At 26.3% G+C, this 17,370-nt stretch overlaps 1 protein-coding gene across 1 annotated transcript in view; it reads left to right on the top strand.

Moving 5' to 3' along the window:
- Positions 1-15,910, top strand: part of LOC100209993 (carnitine O-acetyltransferase) — a 25,813-nt gene extending 9,903 nt beyond the window's left edge. The window contains exons 5-13 of the mRNA XM_065791441.1: positions 3,602-3,776; positions 3,959-4,143; positions 4,707-4,804; positions 5,162-5,290; positions 5,372-5,494; positions 10,542-10,677; positions 10,759-10,821; positions 10,903-11,040; positions 15,646-15,910. Of these exons, the coding sequence (XP_065647513.1) occupies positions 3,602-3,776; positions 3,959-4,143; positions 4,707-4,804; positions 5,162-5,290; positions 5,372-5,494; positions 10,542-10,677; positions 10,759-10,821; positions 10,903-11,040; positions 15,646-15,855 (1,257 nt within the window). The 3' untranslated portion in view covers positions 15,856-15,910. The remainder of the gene's footprint in view (positions 1-3,601; positions 3,777-3,958; positions 4,144-4,706; positions 4,805-5,161; positions 5,291-5,371; positions 5,495-10,541; positions 10,678-10,758; positions 10,822-10,902; positions 11,041-15,645) is intronic.
- Positions 15,911-17,370: the final 1,460 nt, after the last annotated feature.

Genomic DNA, 17,370 nt, shown 5'->3' with positions numbered 1-17,370 from the left:
TGGAATTTAAGTACAATCTATGCACTTCTGGCTTTTATTTTAACTGAATCAGATAATAATCAATTGCGCTTGATTTGCAACTTCATTGCATCAACTTGGTCTGATATATGGTTTTTTGACATGCAATACTCAGAACATGATTTTAAAAATTTAGAACAAGCAATAACTTCAACTTCAGCCATAAAAACCTTAAAAAGATTTTAAGGTCTTTATGGCTGAAGATAATTACACTCCATTTAAAGATAATGACACTCCATGTCACAGGAGCCTAGCAGAATACAAGGAATTCAGAGATCCAATATTTGTGCTGAAAGAGCCATAAAAGTTATGCAAGAAATTCATGCCAGAGATATAGACAAAATGAACTACAGATTTATTTTGCAAAACAACTTTTAAATTGTATCTTGTTTAACTGAAGGTTATTTTGTCAAAATAAATTGTTATTTATCTGCTAATTTGTCGATTTTTATGTATTTCTCAAACAAAAACATATTTTTCTAGTTACGGGGGACGTTTTTATAACTTGAGTCAATAGAACTTTTAAAATCGGTAATCTAATGTAGAATGTCATATTTTGGGACTATACCCAAGTATAGTTTTGAAAAAGTCAACCCCCTTATATACATATATGCATATATATGTATAAATACATACATAGCCCCACTCACATTGTGCATTAAGCTCCAGCTGTATTCTTGTATAAATGACTAGCAAATGACTAATAAAATACTAGAAAAAGACTTTAAAAATGTAAAAACATAACAGATTATAACTTATTAGATTATAAAATAGTTACGTAAAAATAGTTTTTACAACTTTTTTTGGCACATGCACATTATAATATAAAGATTTGCAAAAAAAAAATGCATTTAATATAAATTATTTTATATTATAAAATTTTTTAACATTTTACTGTATGTGTCAAATAACATTTTTTTTGTTATTTGACACATACAGTATTGGCCATTAATAACATTCCATCATGTTATTGTAGTATGGATATAAGTTTGAAATTACATATTTTAAAAACTAAAAGAGATTTTTTCTTCAATTTTTTTTTATTCAAATAAATCAAATAATTACTATATAAATTTATTACAAAGTAAGAACAAATTAAAAAAATTAAAAACTGAAATATTGAAATGAAAACCAGTGTTCATATGTATCAAAAAAAAAATGTGGCCAAAATAAACAAACCACATCAACAAAATTAACTAACTAAATAAACAAAAAAAAATTATAATACACAAAAAATGAAGAAAAAAAAAATTAATATTTTATTTGACAATTCTTTAGCTTTTTAAGCATTCATTGATCCGTTTCGACATGGAATTTACTAAACTCTTAGTAATATCTTTTGGAACATTATTTAGTAATTTTGTTACTTCTTCTTTCAGCTGGTCCGAATCTTTTATTTCAATTTTACCAAGTTTGTGGTCTAACCAAGACCACAAATTCTCTATGCAATTGAGATCTGGACTATTGGCAGGCCAAGACATGACTTTAATGTTGTTTTCTTCAAACCATTGCTTGCAAATCTTAGCAGTATGACATGGAGCATTATCTTGTTGGAAGATAATTCCCATGTCTTTTCAGAAAATGTCAATAGAAGGCATCAAATAATTATCCAATATGTCTAAATGTCTTTGAGAATCAAGCCTGCCATCAAACAGTTTAAAGCAACCGACACCTTCATAGTTCATGCAGGCCCAGATGCCTATACTGCCACTAGCTTGTTTTTTTCTATACATAGAACAATCTGGGCGCATTCTTTCATCAGCATTACTCAGTTTTTTCTTGAATCAACCTCAATGTTCATTTCATCGCTGAAAAGAACGTTGTGCCACATGCTCTTAGACCAAATTTTATGAGCTAAGCACCAGTTTTTCCTTGCTTTCTGATGTTTTTTTGATAGACGGGGTTTTTTGCAAGCAGCTCGCCACATGTAATTATGTTTTTGTAGTACTCTTCTAATTGTTTTTTTTTTCACTATGCGAATAAGTGAAGGTTCATTTCTTTCATTTGAAATGCTGGGTCTTCCAGGACGCGGAATATTTTCAATTGTATTGTATTCATGATATCGGTTGATTACAGTTAATTCTGCTAACAGTTGGATGTGTTGTGTTTAAATGTTTCGCAATTTTTCTCATTGAGATGTTTTGTTCATTCATAGCTATGATTTTACATTTTGTCATATTATCAATAGTTTTTCCAGTCATTTTGATTTTTTTATTGCTGAAATGTTGTAGTTGCTAATTAGATGCTAAATTTTATATTTCATTTACACAAACTTTTTAAATATTTATAACAATTTAAAAAAAAAACTCTAACAATAATTATTAATTTGCAAATAACTTCAAAGTTTTACTCAAAGACAAACGCAATTTTGAAATAATAAAGTGGATAGTTAATTTTGGCCATTATAATTATTTTAGATTATGAGGTAAGTGTTAAAAAAACCCAGATGATTAGCGCATCAATTGATACTTTTATGAATATCTATATTTATTTAAAAGAAAATATGATACTCATCAATTTACACTTTTTATATTTGAAATGAGTCAAACAACCATTGATTTATTATCAATCAAAGTCGAATAATATCAAAAAAATCATGGTGGATTGTTATTAATGGCCAATACTGTAGATGTTACATATAGTGTGCACATATAGTGCAAAGCCATTCCTTCTTATGCATGTCTTGAGGAGAGCAGTGCAGTCCTACATAGACTGTGTGGTACCATGTATCACAGAGATCACAAGGAATCCAGTTTGTTCTGCCTGTTCATGAACATTTGTGACATGGAGTGTCATTATCTTCAAAAGGAACTTGAAAACGAAGGAATTTCTTCACTGGTTAGGTTCTCACCATATCAAAATCATTACAGTCTTGACCACCCCTGCCAGTATTTCTCACTTATGGTATCAGGCATTGTAGAGAAAAATCCTTCACTGGAAGAGATGTGGTTATAGGCAATGTCATCTTTTTCAGTGAAATTGTGGTACTAGCCACTGTGGCTGAAGTGCTTGCAGTGGCAGTAGGTGCTAAGGTACTTGCAGTTGCTTTACATGTCCTCAATAAACTTAATATAATGGAGTTTTGTTTTTTCTCAGTTATAACGATCATTTTCTTCCTGCCAGCCCAAAAAAAAAATAGCACTCAAAGTTGGAATCAGTCTTTAGTGATTTGTGGCTCATGGATGCTTTCATGGAATCAACTCATTGACTAAAAATTTCAATAATGTGCTGTAAGGCAACTTTCTATACTCTTATAAATGCAGCCTGATTGGTGTTAAAATTTGTAAGAACAAGATGGCTGTTTAGATAAAATTTATTTCAGCATGTTTTCAGTGTACACGATGACATGTGGCTTAATACCCCGCTTCCCCCCGCCCCGCCCCCCCCACACACACACACACATATATATATATATATATATATATATATATATATATATATATATATATATATATATATATATATATATATATATAATTTGTATATACTCAGTATATATACAAATTGTTTATATATAAAATACAAATTTTTGTATTTTTGAACCACTCAAATAAGTGACCTTATTATAAATGATTTTTTTTAGTTTTTTAAGTTAGATGTTTATGATGATAATGGAAACCCTTTAAATGAAGATTATCTAGCAGATCAGCTGTTCCACATTGTCAGTATGTCAAATAAAAAAGATGAGTGCTCAGTGGGTGTTCTCACTACCCAAGATCGAAATACTTGGGCTCAAACCTGGAAAAGGTTAATATCAGGTACTTTACTTATGAAAAAGTTATTTAAATAAAACTTTAAAAACTTATTTTAAATAGTAAAAATTTGATTTAAATGATAATTTCTTGCATTGAAAATTAAAAACTTTTAATTTTCAATGCTTGAAATTAATAATAGGCTGCATGTTGAAGCACAAAAATGCTGTTTAAATTTTTTTTTTTAGACACAATTAACAAAGAAAATGTTGATTGTATTGTCAAATCTATTTGTTTGATTTGTCTTGACCAACCAGTACCTGTTGCAGCTACTCAGTACAAGTATGAGTTTCCAAATTTGATTGGTCAAATGATACATGGAGGAGGTTCTCATGAAAATAGTATGAATAGATGGTTCGATAAGATTTGTCAGGTTTGATTTATTTATAAGTTTATCTTAATGTTAAGGAACTAGAATCGAATCTTTTTTTTATTGAACTTTAACTTTTTTACAATCCAAAAGTGTCCAGCAAATTAATTCTGGTAAAAAATCTGGCTCTAATAATCCAAAGAGATTCATTTTCAGTAAATCATATACAAAACCGAATTCGAGAGAAGTAGACATAAAGTTAAACCAAATTTATGTTTTATAAAAAACTTAATAGATATATGATGGAATTGTAAATGAGGAGAGAAAGACTCAGCTTTGGACTAAGAACTCTAATTAAGCTGCATGTATTACAACAGATGGGTTAAAGTCTTATACTAGCTTGCATACTTTTTAACAATAAAATAAAATGTCAATAAAAAAACATATTGTCTTTATTTGATAAAATAAATTGAGCTATTTTAGTGTGATTAATTAGCTATCAGAAGAATATCTTTTAAGCTGATGTTTTAATTTTGTTTAAAAGAAAAACCTTAACTAAAACTGCTTTAGTGCATTAATTTTAACATATTGTTTATAATCATTTGTTTTTCTTTTTTTATCAATAGTTTATTGTAAACAGAAATGGAATGGTTGGTCTTTGTTATGAACATTCTGGGGCTGAAGGTCCTCCTGTTATGGCTCTATGCAATCATGTTTTAGATATGTATATCACCTAATTATATTTTGTTGTGTGTTTTATAGTTGAATTTAATAATTGTCTCTTCTTTACTGTCTTAATATGAGATTTAGCTAAGTTTTTTGAGTAAAAAAAAAGTTATATCTTAATTAACATACATTTTGTCTAGTTAAATTAGATAAATAACAATTTATTTTGATAAATTGTTATTCATCTAATTTAACTAGACAAAATGTATGTTAATTAAGAAATAACTTTTTTTTTTAAATATAAATTGTTATTTCTATGTTTACTTGTTATTTTTATAAATTTTTTATTACTATAGTAAGGTGATCATTTAATTTTTTGTATTATTTTTATTATAATTTGTTTTTATCACCTAAGGAGTATAAATACATCTTCTGTTTTGGAAAGTACTGTTTCAAACAAAAAATCCATCCCTCAGAAGTTTAAATGGAATTTAAACAGTGACATAGTTGATAGAATTGAGTTAGCAAAGGAGCACGTTGACCAGTTAGTATTTAAAACAAATTTAATATTTTAAATACAATTAATGTTTAATTTTTTAGTGGTTTTAAATTTTCATCATTATAGAATGACAGGAGACTTAGAAACACGTGTTTTTCACTTTGATTTATTTGGCAAAGATCTACCAAAAAGATATAAGTTGAGTCCTGATGCTTTTTTTCAAGTTAGTCTACAGCTTGCATATTTCAGGTGAGTTTGCTTTTTGTAAATGCAAAATATAAGTGATGTAAGAAAAAAAGTAAGTTTATTTATTGAATTTTAAATCATTAATTTTTATTTTATATGATTTATTTTAAAGTTTTGATATTAAAAAAAATTCAGTTAGATAAATAATAAACTATACTTTAAGTAAATATGTTTTACAAATTGGAAAAAAAATAGTTCTCATATTTTTTGAGCACTTATATTGGACACTTATAATATATTAAACATATATTAACATGGTCTGAACAAGCATCGATACCTGGAAAATAGACCCATTAATATGTTTTTGATAAACTAAAATATAAGTTTAGGGAAATGTATATTATGTAAAAATAAATTTCAAAGTAGGTTTTCTATAGACTACTTGATTGAAAATTATTGGGGAGTAATCAATTTTTATAGAATCAAAGCTCTTTTAGTAAAAAGTCAAAAATGTTCCATTGAGAAGAACTAAAGTGATGGTAAAAGAAGAACTTTTATTGAAGTTAAGTTAAACTAATAGACTTCCTCATAAAATGCTTTTATGTGAGAATGATGTCTAGGTGTTCTTTTTATCAAATTATAATATAAATTTAGACAATGAAACTCAGATGGTTACATAGTTTAGGAAATGAGATGAAAATGAGAATGAAAAGTCTGACATGGTGGGACATGCTGATAAGAGTAAATATAAAAGGTATTAAAAAAATTGAAAAAACAGTAGAGAAAAGCAAGTGATAAACTATATATATATATATATATATATATATATATATATATATATATATATATATATATATATATATATATATATATATATATATATATATATATATATATTTTTTTTTTTTTTGTTATTTCACCTCCCCAAGGCCCAGAAGGCCACTACAGATGAGGAGGCTACTTAATTGTGGTTATAACCCTCTCTCAACTCTATAACTCCGAAACACGAACCTTGACAAACAAGGCCGCTGCGCGGAGAAACAAGTATATATATATATATATATATATATATATATATATATATATATATATATATATATATATATATATATATATATATATATACTCCTGCATGGTAGTCAAAAAGTTTCTTCCATAAACTGTTGTTTTAAGTTAAATGCTAATAAACCAGAACAGAGAAACTTGAATAAAGTTTTTTTTTTAATGATAGATTGTTTACCCTAACCAAAATTGATATAGCAGCACTTCCTTGAAACAGCAGGCTATAAGTTAGTTGATGTAGCAGCACTTCCTTGTACAAACAAGGCTGCAAGCAACCACTATTAGAGTTGGAAGTTACTGGAATAAAAAAGATAAAATTTATAAAGTAAGATAACGATTAACAGACAACTTAAAAGCTTGCAAGTTGTATGAATCACGAAAACAAGAAGTGAATTCCAAAGACCTGATGTTTAAGGAAAAAAACTAGATTTTTGGAACACTTAGGAACAGTCAGAGTAAAAGGATTATAAATAAATAATTATATTAGGTATATTATATAAGTACATTTCTTCTACAAGTTTAACTAACATAAGTGGCCAAAAAATCTTTCCTGTAATTTCTTGAAAATATCTTGGAATCAAAATTGACTCGAATCTATCCTTTTCCTCTCACTTTAAAGACTTAGCACTGAAACTGTCTAGATCTAATGGGATGCTATCCAAAGTTCGACCTTATGTCAACCATGAAACTCTGCTCAACATATACCATGCTATTTTTGGATCACATTTACGATATGCTCGTCAGGTTTGGGGACAAAGCCAGACAAAAGCTTTTTTAAGAATATCTAATCTGCAAAACAAGGCATTAAAAATAATATACTTTCAACAATATCGCTCTAATTCTAATATCCTATACTTTCTATCCAAAATTCTGAAATTGTGTGATCTTGTTCATTTATTAAATTGTATATTTGTCTGGAATAGCAAGCAAGTAAACCTCCCTCCCTCATTTTGTAATTTCTTTACCACTATAAAATGTTCTCGCTACTATCTTCGATCTTGTAGTAACCTTAAATTATCTATCCAAAATCATTCTTCAGTTAAGTACAGTCATAAATCAATCACAAACCAATGCGTAAAGTCTTGGAATAAATTACCTCTTCACCTTGAATTCCTAAACTCTATTACACAATTTAAAACCCGTCTTCATACTTTTTCTTTTAGAGAGATACTGTTTGTAAAATGTTGGAATTATTGTGGGTCATTATAGTTATTTCTTTTGTATTGTTATATGTGATATAATTATCATTATAACATTATTCTATATGTGTGTATGTATATGTGTATGTATATATATATATGCATGTGTATATGTGTGTGTACATATGTATGTAGGTATGTGTCTATTTGTATATATATATGTATATGAGTGAGTGTGTAAGTGTGTATATGTATGTATGTATATATGTATGTATGTGTATGTATTTATGTATGTGTATATGGGTATGTATGTTGTATGTATATGTGTGTTTATATGTATATGTGTATGTGTGTGTGTTTATGTGTATGTGTGTGTGTATATGTATGTATGTATATGTGTATATATGTATATGTGTATATGTATGCATGTGTATGTGTGTGTATGTATGTGCGTATGTATATATATGTATATATGTATATGAATATATATATATGTATGTATGTATATATATATATTTATATGTGTATATGTGTGTGTGTTTTTTTTTTGTGTGTATGTGTGTGTGTGTATATATATATATGTATATGCATATGTGTGTATGCATGTATGTGTGTATGTATGTGTGTATATGTATATGCTTGTGTGTGTGCATGTATATACATGTATGTGTGCAAATGTATGTGTATATGTGTGTGTGTAAGTATGTGTATATATATATGTGTGTGTGTCTATATGTGTATATATATATGTATGTGTGTATGCATATATATATATGTATGTGTGTGTATGTATGTGTATGTGTATATATCTATGTGTGTGTATGTATATGTATATATATGTGTGTGTGTGTGTGTGTGTGTGTGTGTGTGTGTGTGTGTGTGTGTGTATGTATGTATGTATGTGTATATATGTATGTGTATGTATATATATAAGTATGTATGTATATATATATGTATAATATACATATATATACATTGTATAATATGTATATATATGTATAATATACATTATGTAAATATATGTTTAATATACATTTATATACATATATATACATATATATACATATATATACATTGTATATATATATATATATATATATATATATGTATATATATATATATATATATATATATATATATATATATATATATATATATATATATATATATATATATATATATAAATGTATGAGTGTATGTATTTATAAATGTATGTATGTGTTCATGTGTGCGTATACATATGTATATATATATATATATATATATATATATATATATATATATATATATATATATATATATATATATATATATATATATATATATAGTATATATATATATATATATATATATATATATATATATATATATATATATGTATATATATATATATATATATATATATATATATATATATATATATTTATATATGTTATACATTTTTTGTAACAATAACTTTTATTATTATTATTACTATTATTATTGTTAAATTTTTATAAATACTAGTGTTGTTCCTTATTATTATTGTTTTATATCATTATATATATATATTCCTAATAATTACTACTGTCATACATATTTTATTATTATTAATATCAATTTAATTTGTATTTAATTTATATTATTATAATATCTGTTATTATTAATGTTATTTTTATATTATTACTAATATTATTATTAACCTGTTATTATTACTGAAATTATTTTAATTTATAGTTATTATTTATATTATTGTTGTTGGTATTATTTTTGTGGTTAACATCGTTATATAACTTTTACAGTTACTATTATTTTTCCTTTTCTTACAATTATCACCTTTTATCTGACTTTACTTTTCTTTCTATTATCACTATTTATTATAATTAAATTTGGTAGGTGTTTACTTGAGATTAGTATCATTACTATTTGTAAATATCCTTTATTCAGAATAAATTTGATAGATCTTTATTCAGAATAAATTTGATTTGATTTATTATATTATAAAAAATTAAGCAATCAATTGCTGATATTAAACTTATTTTAGTCAGCATCAGGTTGGCCAAAAATTTTTAAGAAACCCTTATTCAAAATTAGATTTTACATTTCCTTAGATTGTATAAGAAAATTTTTTTACTGTATCCTACGGGACAATGTTTTTTATACACTGTTTGTTGTTTGGTAATGTTTTTTATATGTTATTTGTGTGCCCTAAATAAATATATTTATTTGCATATTTTTATAAAGTTTTATTTATAAAAATGTCAAAAAATTGTTACGCTTTTTTTTATATAATCTATTATAATATTAAATGCATATTAATATTATATTCTTCTGAATTTAATTTTAATTTATTTTTTTATTAGATGCTCATTAATCTTTTTATTCCAGTTACATTAGTTTTTAACAAACAATTATTTCTATTATTCTGTTCTATTCCTTTAAATTCCACATTACTTTTATATGAAAGAAGCTTTTATATTTTTTATTCCATAATCTCAACATGGAGATGATAGAGTAGTAGTAAAATTTATCCAAAACTTTTTTGCTTTATATGCAATTGCATTTTTGTAAAGTGCTAGTTATTCTCTCTTCGACAAGTTCAACTAACATAAACATTTCTTCTACAAGTTTAACTAACCTAAACATTCAACTTTTTTTAAACTTTTCTGACTCATGATAATTATTAAAAAATCTAAAACAAACCTTTAATGTTAATGCTGCTACTAAAAAAATTTATATTATTTTTTTGCTCTTGCTTTGCTTATCCCCCTTATTTGAAAGTACGCATCCTTTTTAGTACTTAGTTATTTACATTATTTATGTTAAATGGATATTGAAAATAAAGTATTATATGAAAATTAAAATGTGAAAATGAATGTACAAGCTTTCTTTGGAACATTCAAAAATTTAGATAAGGGTTCTTTCAACAGATTACACAACTACCACCCTCCAACATATGAAACTGCCTCTATTCGAAAGTTTGCTAAAGGAAGAACAGAAACAATACGTTCAGCAACACCTGCTGCAGCTAGATATGCAAGAGCAATGGATAACAACAGCATAAATGTATCTATATTATGCAAATTTTGTTTAAAAAATGTTACAAAAAAATTGTTTGGATGTTTTTAACTATTAAATTATTTTTAGGCAACAGTAAAGCATGAGTTATTTTTGCAAGCCATAAAAGCGCATGTGCAATATACCAATGAGGTAAAAATTAACCATAAGGTTTTTAAGTTTTTATGTTAATTTTGATTATTTTATGTTGTATACTTTGATATTCTAATTTAGGCTCTTAATTTTCAAGCTATTGATCGACATATGTTAGGATTAAAAATGACTGCTCTAACTTCAGGAATGTCTTTACCTGAATTGTTTCGTGATACATCTTACAAATACGCTATGCATTTTCGTCTCTCAACCAGTCAGGTATAGATAAGTGACCTTTTTTTTTATAAACTATAGATAAATGTTTGTTTTACTTTGGTTTACCACAGATTTATGTGATTTTTTTTTTAATAATAAATATTTTTATTTCTTGTAATAATTGCTATGTAAAAATAGGTTCAAAGTTTCAAAGATACCTGAGACATGTTTATGTAAATTGTGTATTTTATATTACAACAATATTGCAAAGGACCAAGTAGTAGAAGCAAATTTATTGAAGAATGTCTTTTATAAAAAAAATTTATTTATAAAGAAATCTACTCAAAATTATATCTGTGATTTAGTTTCTGAAGTTGGATTTTGAACAGCCTAATTTTAGATAATGTTTTTAATACAATGAAATAATGGTATTTAATTTGACTTCTGGATTGAAGGTCAAGCAGAATTTTAACAGTTAATTTGACTTCTGCATTGAAGGTTTTGAAGATTTGTTGGCCAAGGTTAGCCAACAAATCTTCAAAAGTTCTTAAGAAATAATATAAAATTTTTTTGTTAAGAATCTTACAAAGTTTTTATTTTTCACAACAGAGTATAGGAAAAAAGTATAATAATCATTATTGACTTAGTTGTTGCCTTGGATATTCAGATAATGAAGAAACACATTTGTATTTGAGTACTGTTCTAATATTTCTGTCTTTCAATTTTCTATACAAGTTTCTGGATTTTTTACAATAAAATGTGTTTTATGAGAAGATTAAGGTCTTTTTTTACTGAGTATTTCAGCAGAAGAAAATGTTAAGCCCCAACACTTGTCAGTTTCATAGTCATTGGAAATGAATAAAATCTTTCTTAATACTCACCATTTTTAAATAGCGTAATTTCTTTTTGGATTTTTGATGTCTCATCTAACTGTTTGCATCGGTGATTGCCCTTCATTAACAACAAACCAAGTTCCTCTTCAATGCTCAAAGTATTACTTACAGATTCAACTGCCTTTTCAGGTTCTTAAGTCAAATCCAGTGTATTAGACTTACCTGATGTTCCTACTAGATTATGGATTAAAGGCATTTAATTTTTATAGCAATTTAACCAAACGTTTTTAACATTCAAATGAAGGCACTCTAAAATTTCTTTCTGTACTTAAACACAGTTTCGACCGTTACACATATATTGCAGATGTCCTAATATATCAGTTCAGCATTAGTGGATACAAACCACTAAAGTTGTATGCATGTTCTTGCTTGTGTTATTGTCAGCATTTTTTAAATTTGTAAGTATAAAATTAATAGCAATGTTGACTGTAAACAGGTTAGAATCCTGGTAACAAAGTGGTTCAACTGTTGCTTTAATGTGAACTAAAGATGTAATAATTTTGAAAAATATTGCAACTTTATCATTTGGCAAAGCTATAGAATTAACTTGGACTGAGTACATATCAATTAACACTTTTTCTATACAATTTTTTTACTTTTTAAACTTGTGTAAACATTAGTGTAAGGTTGCTCTGCCTCATTTTCCTGTCAAATATTTAAGACAGTTAATTTCCAAATTCAGCTTTTATATTTTGTTACAAAAATATATTTTATTACATATTTTTGTAAGTCTTAATTGGTAGGTGATTGTCTATACATTATTATTACTTTGCATACTTTTTTAATGATTTGCCCATAATGAATTTCAGCTAGTTCACTTTAAGGTTTTATATTTTCATGATCTTCTTTCTGGATTGGTTTGTTGCGATATTCCTCTTTTTATAAAAAACATCAGTTACTACAAGTTAAAGGCTTTGGGCGAAAACATAATATTAATAAGTAACCAGCAACTTTTTCCATAAGCTGGATCAATCATTTTAGTCACAAGGTTTTTGTGTTATTCAGACTGTGCTATTGCTGTACTTTACCACATGATTAGAATTGCGTTTACTGACATTGACAAATTTGACAGTACGTAAATTTGTTGAAAAGCAAATCGCATTAAATGAAAAACCATCAGGTGCAATTAGGTGGGCAAGTATAGCAGTTAGTGTTTTATCTTCCCTTCCTATTATGTACTAGGGTTGAGCTTTTACCGACTTTTAAATTTACAGGTAAAACGGTAAAAAAATCAAAATTTACTGGTAAAATCGGTAAAAAATAAAAAGGCATAAATAGAAGACCATAAAATGCAGTAATAAGTAAATAAAACACATTAATGTTAGTTTTGAGATTTATTTTTGGATAAAAAATAAGCTTTGAGATAACAAAGTGTATCAAGTAAGTCGTCACTCATTCTCCAATGAATTTTTGTGGGAAATGATTTTTTGGGAAATCATAACCTTTTTCAGACATTGCAGATCGAATGAAAGAGCTGTTAACAATGGCATTGAAACTAAATCCATCCAGTGCTGTAAGTCTTGAAATCACTTCTTCAATTGATTGCTTTTGAAAAAAAGTTGAAATCTTAGGCCTTTTTGATTGTGATGCAGCTTTTGGTGTCACTTTTTCCTGTGTTTCCTTTTTGATTCCATGTTTCTTGTCTAAGTGATACCACATTCCAGTTGTGGAACTTGTGTATTGACTTTTATTTCCACAAATTTTGCAAGTAACTGTTTTCCCTTTGTTTAAGGTTGTAGTGTTTCCAAGCGTCCGACATTTTGCCAAAACGCAAATCAAATAAAGACCACAGTAGTTAGTGATAAAGACTACAATAAATATGAATGATGAAGACTTTGCAATGACATCGCAAATGGCGGTCGCTTTTTTGTAACGGTGAAAAAGAAAGAAAAAAAAATCATCTAGAAAAAAACAAAAACTATTAAAAGTAAAAAAGAAAAATATATATATATATATTAAAAAATGAATGAAAGCATTAACAAAATTAAGCCAAAGGAAAAAAAAATGTCAATCAAATACAACAAAAAGATATCTTTAAATTAAAATGTGTGAAAAAAAAAAAAGAAGTTAAACGCTAAACAAAGTTAAGAAAAATATGGAACGTTTTTATAAATTCGAAAAGTCGAAGATGTAACAAAAATATATACTTTTTAAAATTTATTTCTATGTTTAAATGTTGTGTAATTTTATTTTTTCTGTGATTTGTCCCTATTTTTATGTTTTTTAATATTATGATATATGTTTTGTTTTGTGTGTGTGTGTGTTTGTATTGTGTTTTAATGTTCCTGATTTTCTCGTTTGTTGACTTTTCCTATACATTTTTACCCACCTAATCTATTTTTATCTGTTAGTTGGAGATTTTAATTATTTTATATTAGAGTGTGACGTGTTTATTTTAAGTTTTTTGGATTATTATGGTAACAGTTGTATTCTAGTAGTATTGATTATAGTTGTTAGTATTATTATTATTTTTATTTTTTATATTCAGTCTAGTTTTTCTTTATTTTTTTTTGTTTTTTTTTTGTTGTTTATTATAATTTTTTGTATCTAAAAAATCTCCTCGGATGTACTTGTTCTTTATTTTACTTTTTATATATGTTAAGTATTTAAAACTATTTAATTCTTTCTGTTTATTTTAGTTAATTGGTTTTATTTAGTGTAAATTTATAAATATTATACTCAATATATTATTTTTTATGATTATAGTGTTATCATTATTATTAATTCATTGTTCATCATTTTTATTATTATTTGTGTTAAAAAATATTTTTTTATATCAACTTATAGGTATTTACTTAATATTAGTTTTATAACTATTTGTAAATGACCGTGGATGTAATATCGTTTTCCAAAATACATTGATTGATAAATAAGTCACAAGAAAGTAAAAACGTTTTTCTTAAAGTGTTTAGACAAAACTAAACCAACAAAATCACTTTTCAAGCATAACAAACAACAGCTTTGTTGACAGGAAAATGAAAATTAAATTTTTGATTAAATTTTTAATTTATTGGTTGAGCCATTTCAAGCATTCTAAAACATTTTCAAACATCCTTCAACGTTATTAAAAAAACAATATTTGCCAAAATTTACCGACATCATTTTACCGGTAAATCGGTAAAACAATTTTACCGATTTACCGGTAAATTTTCGGTAAAAGCTCAACCCTATTATGTACTGACAAAATATGTGCAATCTTTTGTTAAACCATCATTAATTTTAATTCAAAATCTTCTTACAGTTCAGCAATTTACACATTGCTGTCTGGTCTTACTCATCCCATACAAATTATTTACAAACAGCTAAATTACTTTTAGTCATAAAATTCACATATGTCATGCTTGACTGATTTTTAAATTTTATATATAAAAAATGTTATTTTTATACACTGTTGTTTGGTACCAAAATAACAACTTTTATATTATTATATAAATTTGTTATATAAAGATTTAAGGTGTGGGTACCGTAAAGTACAGCAAATGTTTAAAAGTATTGTTTTTCATTATACCTATAAATTTTGATAACCTCTTTTTTACAGAACTATTCTACAGTACAACTGAAAACATTTGGGCACGTGTTTTAAACGTATTAAAAAGTATTAATACGATTTAGTACGTGCTTTAAACGTATTAAATAATGTATTATATGTATTATACGTGCCCAGTGGGTACAACTACTTTCTATAATTTTATACAAAATAAAAGTTATTTTATTGATAGGCATAATTTGTTGTTATTTCAATATATATTTTTATTATTTGTTTTATTTTATTTAGGTTCCTACATCGCATGAAGCAGGTCTAGGTTTTGGTCCTGTTGTTCCAGACGGGTATGGTGTATGCTACAATCCTATGGAGACGAAGTTTATATACGTAGTATCTGCCTACAATAGCCACCCAAATACAAATGCAGGAGATTTAGGTGAATCAATTGCTCGTGCGATGGAGGATAATTATATGCTGCTTTCAACTCAGGCTAAACTATAGATATTTAAATCATTATTTATTTGTAATAAACAAATAATAAATTTATTTCAATTTGTATTGACTGTTGCGACTAATTTTTTTTTTTTTTTTTTTAACCAAGTGATTATATATATTTTTTTAAATAGTTAAATTTTGCTAATGGATTTTTATGAAGTTTATTGACGAGTTGTGCATTAATAATTGTTTAAAGGTCGTTCCATATAAAATTGGCGTTTTTCAAAAATATTTACTTGAATATTAAAGCTGATTTTAGAAAATAAAATTAAAAGCCACATAAGTTCATTAAAAAAAAATATTTTACTTCGGGAATTGTATTTATTCGTGTGTAGAAGACGTTTAAAATTTGGTAGCCAATTTATTTTGTTGTGATATAAAAAAACGTTTCTTAACGTTAACGTTTTGTTTTTGTTTTTATAAATTTTTAGATTAAAAAATTAGTGATTCAGAGCCATTTTCGAAGAAAACCAGGCAATGCAGAAATGAGCATTGGTCAAAGGGCGGTTTTGCTTACCAAAATACTTGAGTCGTCAAACTGTCGAATAATGTTTTAACTATCGTTCAAAAATCAGCCATTATGAGAAGGTCCAAAAATTGAATGTATTTTTTCTATTTTACTCCATAATACCATTATTCTAGTAATTAAAAAAAAAAGTTGGGTAATTTAGCATTATTGAAGTAACGTTACGTCAAAATTATGCTAAATCTGCTTCATTTTTTTTTTAATTTATACGATTATAGACTTGTAAACACTTTTCCTGATATTAATGGAACATATATGATTATTTTTAGGCATTTATTTGTTTGCAGTTATTCAGTTTGGTTTATTTAGTTTTGGAGCTTTTACTTAATTCTAAATACTTCAGAGTAGAGTCTTAATGTCGACATCAGATCGAGTTCAGGTGCCGACATCAGATCGCTATCGTTTTGAACCAAGTTCAACAAGCATCAGTTTGAAATTTTTTACAATTCACCTTTCCCCTTATTATTATTTTACGCAATGCATTAGGTATGTACAGAAAAATTAAGAACTCGCAATTAATCGTTTTTTCAACTTTTTCATTATTTCGTGGCTTGCTCGTACATAGATAATATTTTTCTCTCTTATAATTAATTATATTTACGCCAAAATCTTTTAAAAACCTTATTATCTCGCAAGAGAATAACTGCATTGTAATTTAAACAAATATTTCTACGTAGTTATAGTTGAATTTCGTTAGAGAAGCTTGTTTGAAGTATAAGGTAAGTGTGGGTATTAAGGCCCGGCGGGTAATAAAGCCCACTAATCCAAACTTAGGGAAAAAATAAATTGTGAAACTTTTTTTCGACATTAAAATATTAGAGTTATCTGGTTTTATCACTGGCAGCAAAAAAAAATCAGCATTTCTTTACATTTTCATTTTTTTAGGTGGGCCTTAATACCCACACTTACCTTATTTAACAAGTATACATAAGTAAAAGAATATACAACTAACTCTATAAATATTCCTTCTAGTTCTAGCTTTTTTAAAAGCCCTA

This window comes from Hydra vulgaris, chromosome 02, assembly GCF_038396675.1.
Source record: "Hydra vulgaris chromosome 02, alternate assembly HydraT2T_AEP".
NCBI lineage: Eukaryota > Metazoa > Cnidaria > Hydrozoa > Anthoathecata > Hydridae > Hydra > Hydra vulgaris.
This window is presented reverse-complemented; position numbering and strand designations above follow the sequence as displayed.